Source organism: Siphateles boraxobius, unplaced genomic scaffold (assembly GCF_051911475.1).
Source record: "Siphateles boraxobius isolate OS27281-9 unplaced genomic scaffold, OSU_SipBor_1 8, whole genome shotgun sequence".
NCBI classification, from domain to species: domain Eukaryota; kingdom Metazoa; phylum Chordata; class Actinopteri; order Cypriniformes; family Leuciscidae; genus Siphateles; species Siphateles boraxobius.
The window spans coordinates 9,122,112-9,136,690 of record NW_027509208.1 but is presented as its reverse complement, the minus strand read 5'-3'; the positions used below and the strand labels follow the sequence as shown (position 1 = coordinate 9,136,690).

Here is a 14,579-nt window from a genome sequence, read left to right as displayed (position 1 = left end):
CGCATACTTGCGGCCCTGCGGCCAGCTGTGCGCCAGAGCATCCGTGCCGAGCGTGCCCTCGGTCAGGGAATAGAACTGGGCGCAATGGGTCGAGTCGTGAGAGGCAAACAGATCTATCTGCGCGTCCCCGAACTGGTCCCAAATCAGCTGAACCGACTGGGGATGGAGTCGCCATTCTCCAGGGAGGGGCTGAAGCCGTGAGAGCTCGTCGGCTGCACAGTTCAGCGCTCCGGGAATGAAGATGGCTCGAAGCGACCTCAGATGCTTCTGACTCCATAGGAGGAGGTGGCGAGCGAGTTGTGACATACGGCGGGAGCGTAGACCACCTTGATGGTTGATGTACGCTACAGTGGCGGTATTGTCTGAGCGGACTAGTACGTGTTGACCCCTGAGCAACGCCCGGAAGCGGTGCAGGGCAAGGCGTACTGCCAACAACTCGAGGCAATTGACATGCCACAGCCGCTGGGGTCCTGTCCAGGAGCCCGCAGCAGCATGTCCATTGCACATGGCGCCCCAGCCCGTGGTGGAGGCATCTGTTGAGACAACAACATGCCGGGAAGCTCGTGCCAGGGGGACACCGGCCCTGAGAAAATCGAGGTTCGACCACGGGGTGAAGAACTGACGGCAGGTCGGAGTAACTGGTACTCGGAACGTGCCGTGTTGCCATGCCCACCTCGGGACTCGGTCGCGAAGCCAAAGCTGAAGCGGTCTCATATGAAGCAATCCGAGCGGCGTGACCGCGGCTGCAGATGCCATATGCCCCAGGAGCCTCTGAAAAAGTTTCAGTGGAACCGCACTCTTGCCCTCGAATTGTCTTAGGCAAGTCAGCAGTGACTGCGCGCGCTCGCTAGTAAGCTGCGCGGACATGGCGACCGAGTCGATGTCCATACCGAGAAAAGAGATCCTCTGCACGGGGCAAAGTTTGCTCTTCTCCCAGTTGACCCGAAGGCCCAGACGGGCTAGGTGCCGGAGCACTAGGTCCCTGTGTTCGCAAACCTGATCTCGAGAGTGAGCTAGGATCAGCCAGTCGTCGATATAACTCAGGATGCGAACCCCTTGCTCTCGAAGGGGAACAAGGGCCGCCTCGACGACCTTCGTGAAGATGCGAGGAGACAGGGCTAGCCCGAAAGGGAGAACCGCGTACTGGTATGCCTGCCCCTCGAAAGCAAACCGGAGGAACGGTCTGTGTCGAGGAAGAATGGAGACATGAAAGTAGGCGTCCTTCAGGTCGATCGCTGCAAACCAATCCTGGGGCCGTATGCATTCGAAAACGCGTTTGGCGGTGAGCATCTTGAACGGCATCCGGTGAAGGGAGCGGTTCAGCACGCGCAAGTCCAGGATTGGCCGTAACCCACCGGTTTTCTTGGGGACAATGAAGTAGGGGCTGTAGAAGCCGGACCTCATCTCGGCTGGAGGGACAGTCTCGATTGCACCCTTCGCCAGCAGGGTGGCAATCTCTGCTCTCATGATAGGGGCATTGCCACCGACCAAAGTGGAGCGGACTCCCCTGAAGCGGGGAGGAGACCGTGCGAACTGAATCGCATAGCCGAGCCTGACGGTACGCGCGATCCAGTGGGACAGACGGGGAAGCTCTAGCCAGGCTCCCAGGAACTGAACCAACGGGATCATGCGAGCCACAGGCGTCCCCCCGGAGGGGCAGCGAGGCGGAGTAACTGGCCCAGATGTGGACGGCATAGCGGCCCGGAGAGGGGGCACAGTTAGCAACCGCACCCTGGCAGAGGGGGCCAGGGGAGGACCAGGCTGGTCGTCCCGCGGGGGCCTGCTCTGCCAGGGGTCTGGCGACAGAGGGGGACAGGGGCGAAGCGGTCCGTGGACGGCACGCCGTGTCAACCGCCTCTGGGACAGAGGGGGGCGAGGAGAGCACGGCTTGTGGGCGGCGCTCTGTGTCGCCCGAGAACTCTGTGAGCTCAGGGAAGAGGGGATTGTTTCTGTCTTTAACCACATTAGGGTGCTGCCCACCCGTGGGTGAGCAGCGGGGAGTGGAGAACAAAAGATTCTCCCCCGGCCCTCCACCGGGGGAAGGAGTGGTCCTGCTACCACCTCCTGAGAAACAATCATCATCCCTGAGCAGCCCGTCTCAGGAGCGCCGCTTGGCCCGGCGTTTAGCGGGGGGCGGGGCAGGAGAGGGCTGTGGCGCCTTCTTACGGCTTCCTCCGCGACCGGCCCTGGGTGGAGGCTGCTGCGTGGTCCGGGCGGGAGGGGCGGGAGCCGCAGGAGGGCGCCCTCGGCGGGAAACAGGTCGAGGCGTCTGCCCGGCCGGCAAGGTGGAGGCAGCAGCGGGCCGGCGGGGCAGAATGTGTTTGATGGCCTCGGTCTGTTTCTGGGCAGTTGAAAACTGTTGGGCAAAGTCTTCAACTGCACCGCCGAAGAGGCCGGCCTGGGACAAGGGGGCGTTAAGCAGACGGGTCCGCTCAGCGTCCCGCATGTCAGCCAGGTTCAGCCACAGATGTCGCTCCTGGACCACAGCTGTGGACATCACCAAACCCAGGGAGCGCGCGGTAACCTTCGTCGCCCGGAGAGCAAGGTCGGTCGCGGCGCGCAGCTCATCAAAGAGCCCTGGGTTTGTCCTACCCTCGTGCATGTCTCTGAGCATCTGGGCCTGGTAGACCTGCAGAGTGGCCATAGCATGCAGTGAAGCAGCCGCCTGTCCCGCCGCTCTGTAAGACTTCGCCACCAGGGTCGACGAAAATCTACAGGCTTTGGATGGGTGCTTAGGCTCGCCCCGAGAAGAAGCACTCTGAGGACATAGTTGCATGGCAACAGAGCGTTCAACCGGGGGAAGCCCAGTGTACCCACGGGCAGCTGCCTCATCGAGGGGAGGAAAGGCGGATGAGACCAGCGAGCGGTCCCGAGAAGACAGGGGGGTCTTCCAGGACTTCGAGATCTCATCATGCACATCCGGGAAGAAAGGTATTGGGGTTTGCCGAGGACGAGGGTCGGCGGCCTTACCCAAAAACCAATCGTCCAGCCGCGAGCGCTCAGGACAGGGTGGAGGCCTCCACTCAAGTCCGATGCTCGCGGCTGCCCGGGAAAGCATGGCCGTCATCTCCGGATCAGACTCGAGCACAGCCGTATGCACACCGGAAGGTGGCAGCTGTGACGAGCCCTCACTTCCAGAAGAGTCAAACCCGCCAAGTGATGCTGCAACAGACATGGCATCTTCCTCTGTAGCTGCAACTGAAGCACACGGGCCACCAGAGGGTAGACCCGCGGGAATCAGCAGTTCACTAGCGGGCACCGTCATTGAAGAGGGGGGCTGGGGTCGCGGACACATAGTCGGCGCCTTGTTCCAGACCGTAACCCTCAGATCACCCTGGCCACCAGCCGCAGGACGGGGGGTGGATGAGGGGACTCTCACTCTTGCGAGTTCACCGAGTCTCGACCGTAATGACGCGATGGTCATGTTCCCACAGAGAGAACATGAGTCATCCACGAGCGCTGCTCTAGCATGATCAATGCCCAAACATACTATGCAACGCTCGTGCCCATCAGAGTCCGATACCAATCTGCCGCAACCAGAAGTACACGGGCGAGACATCTTTAAAAAGACGTGCCACGTGTAAGCTCTTTTAGTGAGAGAAAACTCAAGTGTTGAAGCACCCGGGGAGAAACGCACCGACTGGCAGACCACTGCAACAGATCAGCAGGAAGCACGCTCTTGCCGTAGATCGCCGTCACACCAACACTCGAGGTACTCGTTTGTAAAGCTGACAATTCAGAGATGGCTTGTGGAGAGAAGAATACACTTGGCTCCGAAGCGAAAACATATCTGCTTGCTGCCGGCTTCCTCCTTTTATACCCACGAGGTGGGGCGGAGTTACGCCATGCAAATTCCGCAGACCCATGGCATTTCTTTGCCATTGGCTCGTTTTGTAATACTCGAAGTTGATAGGCTTTCTAAGCGAAACCCCATTCGTCGTCATCCGACGTAACTCGGAGTGACAACGAAAGGGAACTACAGTTCCAAAACCCAAGCAGCTGACTCAATTAGCACTTTAAGTAGACTTTTAAACACCTTTTCCCAAATTAATTCTTCTTTCATTTTAATTTCTTATTTTTTTTATTTATATTTATTCTTATTCTGATTTTGAGTCTTCTTCCATACGCATTTATTTGAACGTTTACTTATGTGTCTGCTGAAAGGCACTTTGTAAACACTGTTTTAAATAATTCTATGTAAATAAAGTTTTACATACCAATATAAATAAATAATTACTCAAATCTAAAGCTACACAAAAAGTCTCCTTTCTCATAAAAAAATAGTACACTGTCTAAACAAACCACTTCACCATGGTGGTCTGAGCCATTTACAAGCAAACACTGAGTCATAATTATTATCCATGAGTGATGTTTTGCCATGACTTAAATGAATGCTATAGGGCCTGTTTTTAATATTGATTTTACTCCATCACACCCAGCACAATCTTCTAACAAGCTTCCTGTACTATCCACATCCTTTCATCAATGATTGGAAATCAGTTGTTAAGGGATCTTGATGAAAACTCCACAAACAGCTGGGTACAAATATCATCATTCACTCTTAACCCAGAAGAGCTGTTAGGAGAGTAGAAAGATGTATCTGCCAAAGCCTTATGACTGTATGTTAAATGGAATCCATACTTTAATTACAACATCTCATTGATCTCATTGAACTACATCTCCCAAATGGGCACAACTAAAGGTCATTCACACCGTTAAAATGCAATGCATTCATAAACAAGGAAAATCCTATATTTAAGGGATAGTTCACCCAAAAATGAAAATTCTGTCATTAATTACTCACCCTCATGTCGTTCCAAACCCATAAGAATTTCATTTATCTTCTGAACACAAATTAAGATATTTTTGATGAAATGAGAGTTTTCTGTCCCTCCATAGACTGCAAAGTAATCACCACTTTCAAGGCCCAGAAAAGCAATAAAGACATTGTTAAAATAGTCCATGTGATACAGTGGTTCAACCTTCATTTTGAATGGCTCAGAAAGCTCTCAGATTTCATCAAAGATATCTTAATTTGTGTTCCAAAGATGAACAAAGGTGTTACAGGTTTGGAACGACAAGAGGGTGAGTATTAATGACATAATTTAGATTTTTAGGTGAACTAACCCTTTAAGGAAGATTCACAAAGACATAAAACATTGTTTATTTGTCTGCATTTTTGCTTCAGATTCACTAAAGTTATTATGCAAATACGATATAAGCACAAAAACTCCCAAATAACCTGTGCTGAACACAATTTGCACTCGACTACATGGATGCGCCTAGATATATACAGTATAATGCTCTTCTCCCTGATTGGATGAATTATTGCTGTCATCATCACTAGGAAATGCTTTCCACAAGAGGTAAAAGCAATGCTAATCGTGCCAGGCAAATGTGGTTAGTAAAGAAGATGCAGGGGTTTGCACTGAAATACAGCATATTAAATGGTTTAGTGAATTTGCCCATTAGTGTCTATGTAAGAGCGGTTCCATTTTGATGGCTAAGATTGTTTTGCAGCTTCGGACAAACTGTTATGTAAAGAATCGATAAAGAATCATGATCAATTAAATCTTTGATTCATTTCTGCAATAAAAGAGCAGATAAATAATTATTGCAAAAATCTCAGCTAAAGCTCAGCACAGACATCTCTTTTTTTTCAAGAACAAATAAATATCAGATAATCTGTTTTGAGGTTCATTTGAATGGGAGTGGTTCCTGTCTGTGATGACATTACATCCAGTACCATTCGTGATTGTGGCTTCTGCCTAATTTTGTTGACATTATCATTGTCACTCTGTGTGGGAGTATTCATATTTGCATAATCTCTTTGATTTTAAGGCTGATTGCTACAAGCATCACACAAAACACTGCATGGGTTAGTGTATCTATGACTGTTCTAGCACAGTTCGTCCTGCATCTGCCCATTTACAGAGAAACAAAGTTATGACATCAGCTAAAACCAATCAGCATTACTAAGCAATAAAACTAGCATGCAAACAATCTGGGACCAGCTGGACAGCACAATCTGCCAGACCAATTCAATTTTCAGAGAAAAGAACATCATTACACTGCATTTTTTATTGCTAATACCCTCAGCATCTTCCTTTGTTCATAAATGTAACTTAACTGGAAACAAAATGCACGAGGATACTAATCATTTAACCCATGATGGTAAGTCATTTAAAGCAGCCAAAGTATATTCAAAAGCATTCTGTCACTTAGTGTGCTTGAGGATTCACATTCAAATCCAAAATACTTCCAGAATCCATCCTAGTGAAGCTTCCCGATGATATTTATCTTCAAACGTCGATAGTCTCCACTACATTTGTATTAAGCTGTGAAGCAAACACATCTAGGAGCCTATAGTTGTTGTTCAGCAGTACAATAGGTTTCTTGAGCTGTGAAGTGCAGACAAAAGTAAGCGGTTGACTGGGATTGTCTTTTTCTGGCAGGGCAGTAATGAAACGTTATTGATGCTGACCCCTGATGAAAGCACTTCTCCACAAGGAGAGTGCTTTACTTTTATCAGCACAAGCCCATCTACAGGGAAGATAAGGAAATACGATGGAATTGCTTGTTTACTTGAGAAAACAAGTGAAACTAAGGGAAAAAAGGTCCCTTTTTTCCATTTCTTTGCTCCATATTGTTAATTAAAGAGGGTACGTCTTGTGTACAACAAACTGTCTCTTCGTTCTACCTTTGCCCTCATTGGCTTCTGTTTTTTCTATTCTGGAAGACTGTGTTTTTATGTAACTCTGCCACTTAATAACCTTTTATGTGGCCAACTTTACTTCTAAAGAGGGGGCGGCGAGAGGAGGAGGGGAGTGGGAAACAAAAAAGAGAGTGAATGTGATGGAGGAAGACAGTGAGAGTTGGCTGGTGAAAATAGAACCCTTCTATTTTTGACCCATGTAAACAAGTCATTACTCATAAGAGAGAGCCAAAGAGAGAGATATGGCACTGGCAAGGTCAGAATCAGTGAGAAGACTGCCTGTATTTCTAAACACAAATGCGGATTAAAGCTCCACAGATACCTTTTCTGTACACAACAAATGAAAGAATACATTAGTAAACAAATCCATGCATATACAATACAGTTGGAAACGTTTGTGGTCAGTAGGAGTATAGCTAATGATTTAGAAAGAAGTGTTATGCTCACTAAGGCTGATTTTGTTTGATTACAAATACAGTGTAAACAGCAATTTTGTGAAATATGATTACAATTTAAAATAAAGGTTTTCTATTTTACAATATTTTAAAATGAAATGTATTCCTGTGATAGCATCATTACTCCAGTCTTCTGTGATCCTTCAGAAATCAAGCTAATATGCTGATTTGCCGCTCAAGAAACAGTTGTGCTGCTTAATATTAAAAATATTTTAACAATTACACATTTGTCAGGACTCTCTAATGAATGTTAAAAAAAAATCAAAATAAATAAAAACAGCATTTCTTTGATCAATTTAATACATCCTTTCTGAATAAAAGTATTAATTATTGTGTGTGTGTGTGGGGGGGGTGGGGGTGGGGGGGGACCCAAAATAATGAATGGTAGTGTGGGGAGCTGACGTTAAATGCTGGTGTGACATGCTATCCATCTAAAACAAATTTTAACAGCATTTTTCTTATTCTTTAATATAAGAATTTGCTTTTGCACTTGCTTTTTTGTACTTGCATCAATTGAAAGACTACATGGGATATTTGTACTAATATATATATAATTATGACATCTTTTGCTGCATTTTTTAGCATGTTATATTTATAAAAGTGATTCAGTTTGACTTCAGTAAAAGTGGATTGTTTATTATGTCACCCTTGAGAAACACACTTGAGAATGGACATGGCCCTCTGTCAAGACATAGACAAGCTCCATGTGACTCTATAAATTAAGACTATTAACCCCTTGACTGTCACCATCCCGCTAGCGGGGTGCCTAAGTTTACTTCACTATATTACAATTAAATCCTAATATAATCATGACAAACTATATATCGTTGGAAATGTCTAAGACTCCTAAATATTTCAGGTATTTCAGCACTGTTTTTTGTTACAAATTATATAGGAACAGTAATAGATGAATTTATGACAAGAGTGCACCTCCAAAAATCTGCATCATGACAAAAGTTCTGACCTTTGCCACAAAAAGTCGACGCACACACTTTTAATAATTCAAACGTTGGTTTTCATGCTAAAAGGTCACAATAAAACATAATTTAGTATGTCAATAAAAAAATTATATAATAATACTATCCTCTAAAAAGTATTTTATATATATTATCCTCTAAAATATAATATTATCTTTTTTATCGCCTTTTTTATTGCATCACATATTTTAGTTATCATAAATTAGGTATCATTTGAAAGCTTACAAACTCAGAATTCATCCTGCGAAAACCGTTTTGAAATTGGACGTTGCGTTACCATAGAAACGGTACTCTAAATTCTTATCGGGCTCATCCCCTTTTGGGCATCATCATGTTTCATAATTTGTGATCAAAACCTTTTCTAATCTTGACAAAACACATCGTCAGAAAAGTCTCAAGGTTCCATATTTTGTGACAGAAGTGATATTTGGACAGAAATGTATTAATTTGTTACGGCAGAATGCATACAATTAAATTCAATGGAATGTATTTCACCCGGTGGCTATTTTTGGTATTACACCGAAACAAAATCTCATGGGAACTTCAATTTTTGTGATATCAACTTCAAATTTGGAACAGAACTTGGTTAGATTTTTGGCTTTGATTTTATAGTAATTTTATAGTAAAAAAATATTTTGTAAAATATATATTTTATATAAAAGAAAAAAAATATTAAGTACAGTATATTTGATTTACTGTAAATTTAAATTTCTATAACTTTTTCATACTTTCCTTTTTTGAAGAGCTTTCACTTCAGCCATATTCTTCTGAATGTTTTATTTAAAACAAGACTAAACTTAGGTCTATATTATAAAGCATTCTTGAATTACAACCATTTACGTGCATTTTAATGCCCATTGGGGTGACAGTTCAGTTAAATATCTGCTCCAAACAAGTTCAACACATAATCAGGAGAATAACTGGATCTTTAAACAGGAAGTTACTTCATTAGCATCATGCCTCCTCTAATTTCCTTTTCTGGACAGGAAGTCCTGCTCTGAAACAGGGTGGTCCCTTTAATGACTAATGTAATTACCCAACAAAAACGTAATAAACACTCACTAAACACCTAATACAGATTATCACTACTAAAGGGCGAAATACTTTTCCAAACCCTGACATCATAACTAAATATATTTTCCTCATTCCACCTTTCACTCATCTGTTTTTTTCTTCTTTTCTACCTTCCCTCTCACTGGCTGATGAAAGCTCACTCTCCATCTGGATCCTTCATCTGAGTGAATTACTTTAAGTGCCTCCCTCTCTCCTCTTATAAAAGACTAATGGTCTTTTCATACAGCCTACTTCTTCCTTACTGCAATTCAAAACTGTGATATGACAATGCATTGAAGAAATGAATACATCAATATGATCAACAGGTTCTAGGCCTATACTTATTTAGACTCCTATATTATATTATATTATATTATATTATATTATATTATATTATATTATATTATATTATATTATATTATATTATATTATAGCTAAACAGACAACTTTTTCAACTGATTGAGACAAATTAGTCAAACCTCAGGAAGTCCCCACTCCCATTCTGATGCATTAATGTGAATGGGACGAGGAGCAAACAGCCTGGCAGGCCGCCAATGCCAAACCTAATTAAACCACTGATCCCCTGATGTCTGTGTCCACTTCCATCACATCCTATATTACATACTCTTACTCCAGCTCCTATTTGCACTCATCTGCTGATCCTGAATCAGATCCTCTGGACTCATTGAGCACTGTTCCAATATGAACAATCACTGATCTCAAGTCAGGGTCCTCAGTTACACAGTAGCAGATTGATTTTAATCAACAAGGTGAACAGAGATTCAAAAACTGCTGAAGTGCAGACTTCATGGATTTTAATAAAACATTACTTGGTAACACTTTACAATAAGGTTCAATCTGTTAACATTAGTTAATGAATAAGGTATCATGACCTACATTGAAAATTTTTTTTTACAGCATCTTTAAATCTTGGTTAATGGTATTTTATAAATATTGTTTATTGTTAATTCATGTTTATTCATAATACATTGGGGCCTGGTTTCACAGAGAGCGCTTAGATTAAGCCAGGATTAGGCCTTAGTTAAACTAGGGCATTTAAGTAGCTAGAAAAAAAGCATTACTGGTGTGCATCTTGGGACCAATCAATGGCACTGACATATTTTAAGATATGTCAGTGCAAGTTACTTTCAGTTAAGACAGCTCAAGCTTGCATTGTAGTCAGTGACTAGACCTAAGCCGTCTGTGATGGCATGAATAAAGTTAACAGAAATTACAAAAATATTGTTCATGCCTAATGTTATTACATTAGACCTTACTTTTAAAGTTACGTTTCATAAAAAGTTTCATAAGTTTCATAATAAGATGACAATTGAGTTGAGATCCGAAGATCATGCAGAATTGGGACATCCATTCACATTTGCTCTGTCTATCTAACAGTACTTTTTTCCACCTGACCTCACCTGAATCTCACTTCCCAACACTACCTCTATTCAATGTGACAGCTAGAGAGTCAGCATGACATCTCATACAGCATCTGTTCAGTTTCTTTTGAACTATGAATGTTATTTCTCATTTCTTTCACAAAAAGAAAACTGTATCCCCCTCTCCATTTCTTATCTTTACCATTCTCATCACCCCTTGCAGAAAAGCACAAGCTAATTATCCATCTACTTGTTTTCCCTCCCTGTGCCCTTTCTTTCACTCATTCTACATGATATGTTCCCATTCAGACCAGCCATCTTTCTCCCACGTCCCCCTCCCTGAATCACTCTCTCTCTCTCCCTAGTTCTCTTTCTTCGGGCCGATGCACATACAGCACCCCTCTGCCCCGGGACCTGTCCTCCAGCCCATCCTAAATGGGCCCTCTGTTCTCTTCGTTCTCCACTCCCCCCTCTTCTCGGGTCCCATCCTTTATGAGGCTCTTATCTGATTGCAAATGCTCCCACACCACCCCTCTCTCATTACCGCTCTGACATGTAAAGGGTTTTATGCCATCCTTCATAATGTTAAATAAGTTTACACATTCAAGTTAAACTCTACTTCTGAGTGTTGAATAGTGTGAATCTAATCCAGATAATCACAACTAAAGGGTGTTTATGAACTTGTCAATCAGTGCATTGTTGGTTTGGAAAAAGGCCTGTGTGTGTATCTCATTGTAAGGCCAACACAGGCATTATTGTGAGTTTATGTTTGCAATTGAGTCTTTAAAAGAATCGCGGACTTGGCCTGAAAAGTCTGAAAAGGGTCTAGAGCCAAGGTTCAGCCCCTGTTGGTTTTTCAACAAAGTGAGTGTTTCAGAGGCATTTTAGGGGCAGGAAATGTTGAAATTTGAGGGGATGTCTGAGTAGGTGATCAACCGCATCCATGTTTTGACCCATTTTTAGAGTGCGCGAGTGTGAGTGAAACCGAGAGAGGAATTACTAAAATTCCTATGTGCGCCAGAGAGGATGTTTATCAACCACATCTCCAGTTTGGCGCCTCACACAAACGCTGTATACACAGCATGTAGTTGTATTGCTAGAGCGCACACACACAAACACCATACCACACCTGTTCAAGGGTCCTTATCTGATAAATAACAAACACTTGAGTTTTGCATATTCCATACCTCAAACTGGTCTTGACATGTTTCATGTCAAAATTCAGATTTACGTAGAATTCAGAAAGTCACAAAACTGGATGGGTTTAACAGGTCTTTTTGTATCTAAGGTCTTTTTTCAACAACTATGTTAAGTTACCTATGATTGCCTTTAAAAAAGGTGCATACTCTATTCAAGCTCAGCTGGTGAGACAACATCCGTGACCATCATCAAGCACTTTATATAAAACTGAACAGCTGAAGAAGAAGAAGAATGGAATGCTGGAGAAAACAACATGCAAGGTCATTGTCTTGTTTGTACTTTGTTTGAGAGGGAAAAAACCCCCATCAAATTGTAACGTTGTCTGGAACAAAATGTGTCCCATCACATTTCTGCACATTACTCTCCTAAAACAATCATATCTGTTGTGCAAAGTTTCATATTTAACACTGTTATGTGCTGATCTCTTCTGTGAGGAACAACTTAGAGATGTTACCTACAAAAGTTAGTAAAAGTCTTCTCAAACCTTATACTGTAAACAAGAGCTCCAGAAGGCTGTATCTAATGGTTGATGTAAAAGAACATACAGAACATACAACATGTCTTGTATAGGCAAGCAAATATGGTGTCCATTTCTGAATATGTAAAATTAAAACAGTGGGATCATCACTTGAATGGCTTGGTCAATTTTCAATTTGGTTTCTTTGAAAGCACGCTTTAAATAATAAGTGTAAACAATATGGGTTTTCATCGTGTTAACATTAGATAAAATTGTCAAAAGACTATATAAAAATATAGATGTAGGTACAGAGTGAGTTGTGGTTTTGATCATCTCTGTGTATCTGATCAAAATAATAATAACTTGAATTGTTCAACTTTCTTGTGAACTTTCTACAGAGGAAAAAAAGTCAAACAGGTTTGAAATGACATGAAGGTCAGTAAATGATGACAGAATATTTATTTTTGGGTCAACTAACCCTTTTAAGACCCACTGGAGCATCTCTTTAAATAATGCAAGAATGTAACGGTACATCATAAGATGCTTATTTTCACTCCTCTGAATCTTAGTAAACCCCTGTGATTTCTTCATGCCTTCTCCTGGTTACATTAGCCCATGTCATTTTGATACAGCTCTTTGAAAGTAATAACACCAAGGTGTAAGTTATGCATCCCGTGATTTTGCGCTTGACAAGAAATAACAGCATAGTGCAAATTTGTGTCTCTAAATTAAGTAAGGCATCACGCAAGAGTGAAAAAGTCCCAGATTGGTTGGAGCCAAACTGATCTCTTGGTGGGGGGGAAACTATTTTATGAGGTGGTGATTTTGTATGAACCACTAGTCCCACCCTAACCATTAATGCACAATAAGCAGATTGTATGAAAACATATTATGTGATAGTACGAATTAGGCACCAATTCATTCAATAAATATGAATTGCAATGAGAGTGTGTTGAGTGCAATGTTTTTTCCTGCCCCAGAATCACTCTGAGGTGGGTTTCTCTCATCAGTGAGCAGGAAATGGAAAACCCAGAGTGGACCTTAAACAGCGATCAAAGAATACCTCAAGAAAGAAAGAAAGGGAATTACTGTTGCTCCACTTACCCTGTTCTATTTCTATTTGTTGCTTAGCAACTCACAAAGCCTAAGAAAAAACTACAAATACGAATATACACTACAAGCTAACTAGCCAAATTTTTGACTCTATATTCTCTTTTAAATTCCAACTTCTTGTTTAAAGAACTCACGTATAAAGGTAGGCTATTATCACACTTGTGTCTGTGGTGATAAATACCAGGATTACTGACCTCCAGCCTCATGTTACTATTCAGTATGACAGCACTACTGCTTTTGAATAATATATTTAAAGGCAGAATTGCTTGGATGATAATTCCAGTATGATGTCAAACAAATAACTTATTCAACCACCGACCAAACAGCCATAGAGAGACCCACTATGTCATAAAATATTGAGAACGATCACCTTCATGATGAGGAATTGGGAACAAGATAGAAATGCATTTATATCAACATTTTCTTTTTCCTGACGAAATCTGATATTGTCTCTGGACCAAAAAAAAAGAGAAAAAAAGAAGAAGAAATGAAATGAAAAGATTGCACCGCTACTGTAGCTAAAAACCGGTGGAGTCAATCTGACTACCTCAATACTGCATTACTGCAAATCTACTCATTAAACTTAAAATAAAACTTTAACAACATGCATAAGCAAACCGGTCTCAACGTTTTCTCAAATAGGCCTACTACCTGCTAAGCCAAATCACTGAAACGCAGTCCCAGCTAGCTGAAAGGAGGTATCAGGTGTTTACATAAAGCAACGCTCAATAACTAGCTGCGCCACGCATCTGACTCAAGGGGTCCCGAGCGGGATACTTAGGTGAGCATGTTCAGCGATTTACCTCTCTTTGATTCCCACACACTTAAGCTCATAACGATAATATTTCTTTTCAAGCGTAATATTACCTTGCCATCTAGGGTTTCTCCATCCTGAGGGTCGCTGAGCTCCGCGCTGATGTCCTCTGGCGCATCTTCAGGGCTCTTCGCGTCCCGCTGCACGGATGGTGTCGCTCCCATGATGAATAACGTCGCTGTTTCTCCACTCTCAGGAAAATAATGAGCGTCAAAAGGAAGTAGGAATCCAACAGCCCGTGTAAATGCGCCCTGCAGTCCGTCCCGAGGGTTGTCTGCTTTGGAAAGTGTTGAAACGGGTCTGTAGGTTCACTTTTAGGAGCCCTCCTCCCATCAGTATCACATGGAGAGCAGCCAGACACGCCTTACAGCATCAAACTAGACTGGGACTGTAACACTATTTAGAAAGGTACT

General features: G+C 42.9%; 1 protein-coding gene across 1 annotated transcript in view; it reads right to left on the bottom strand.

The window, feature by feature from the left end:
* Positions 1-14,579, bottom strand: part of akap12b (A kinase (PRKA) anchor protein 12b) — a 48,034-nt gene extending 33,455 nt beyond the window's left edge. Inside the window, exon 1 of the mRNA XM_077221158.1 lies at positions 14,220-14,579. Coding sequence (XP_077077273.1) covers positions 14,220-14,330 — 111 coding nt within the window. The 5' untranslated portion in view covers positions 14,331-14,579. The remainder of the gene's footprint in view (positions 1-14,219) is intronic.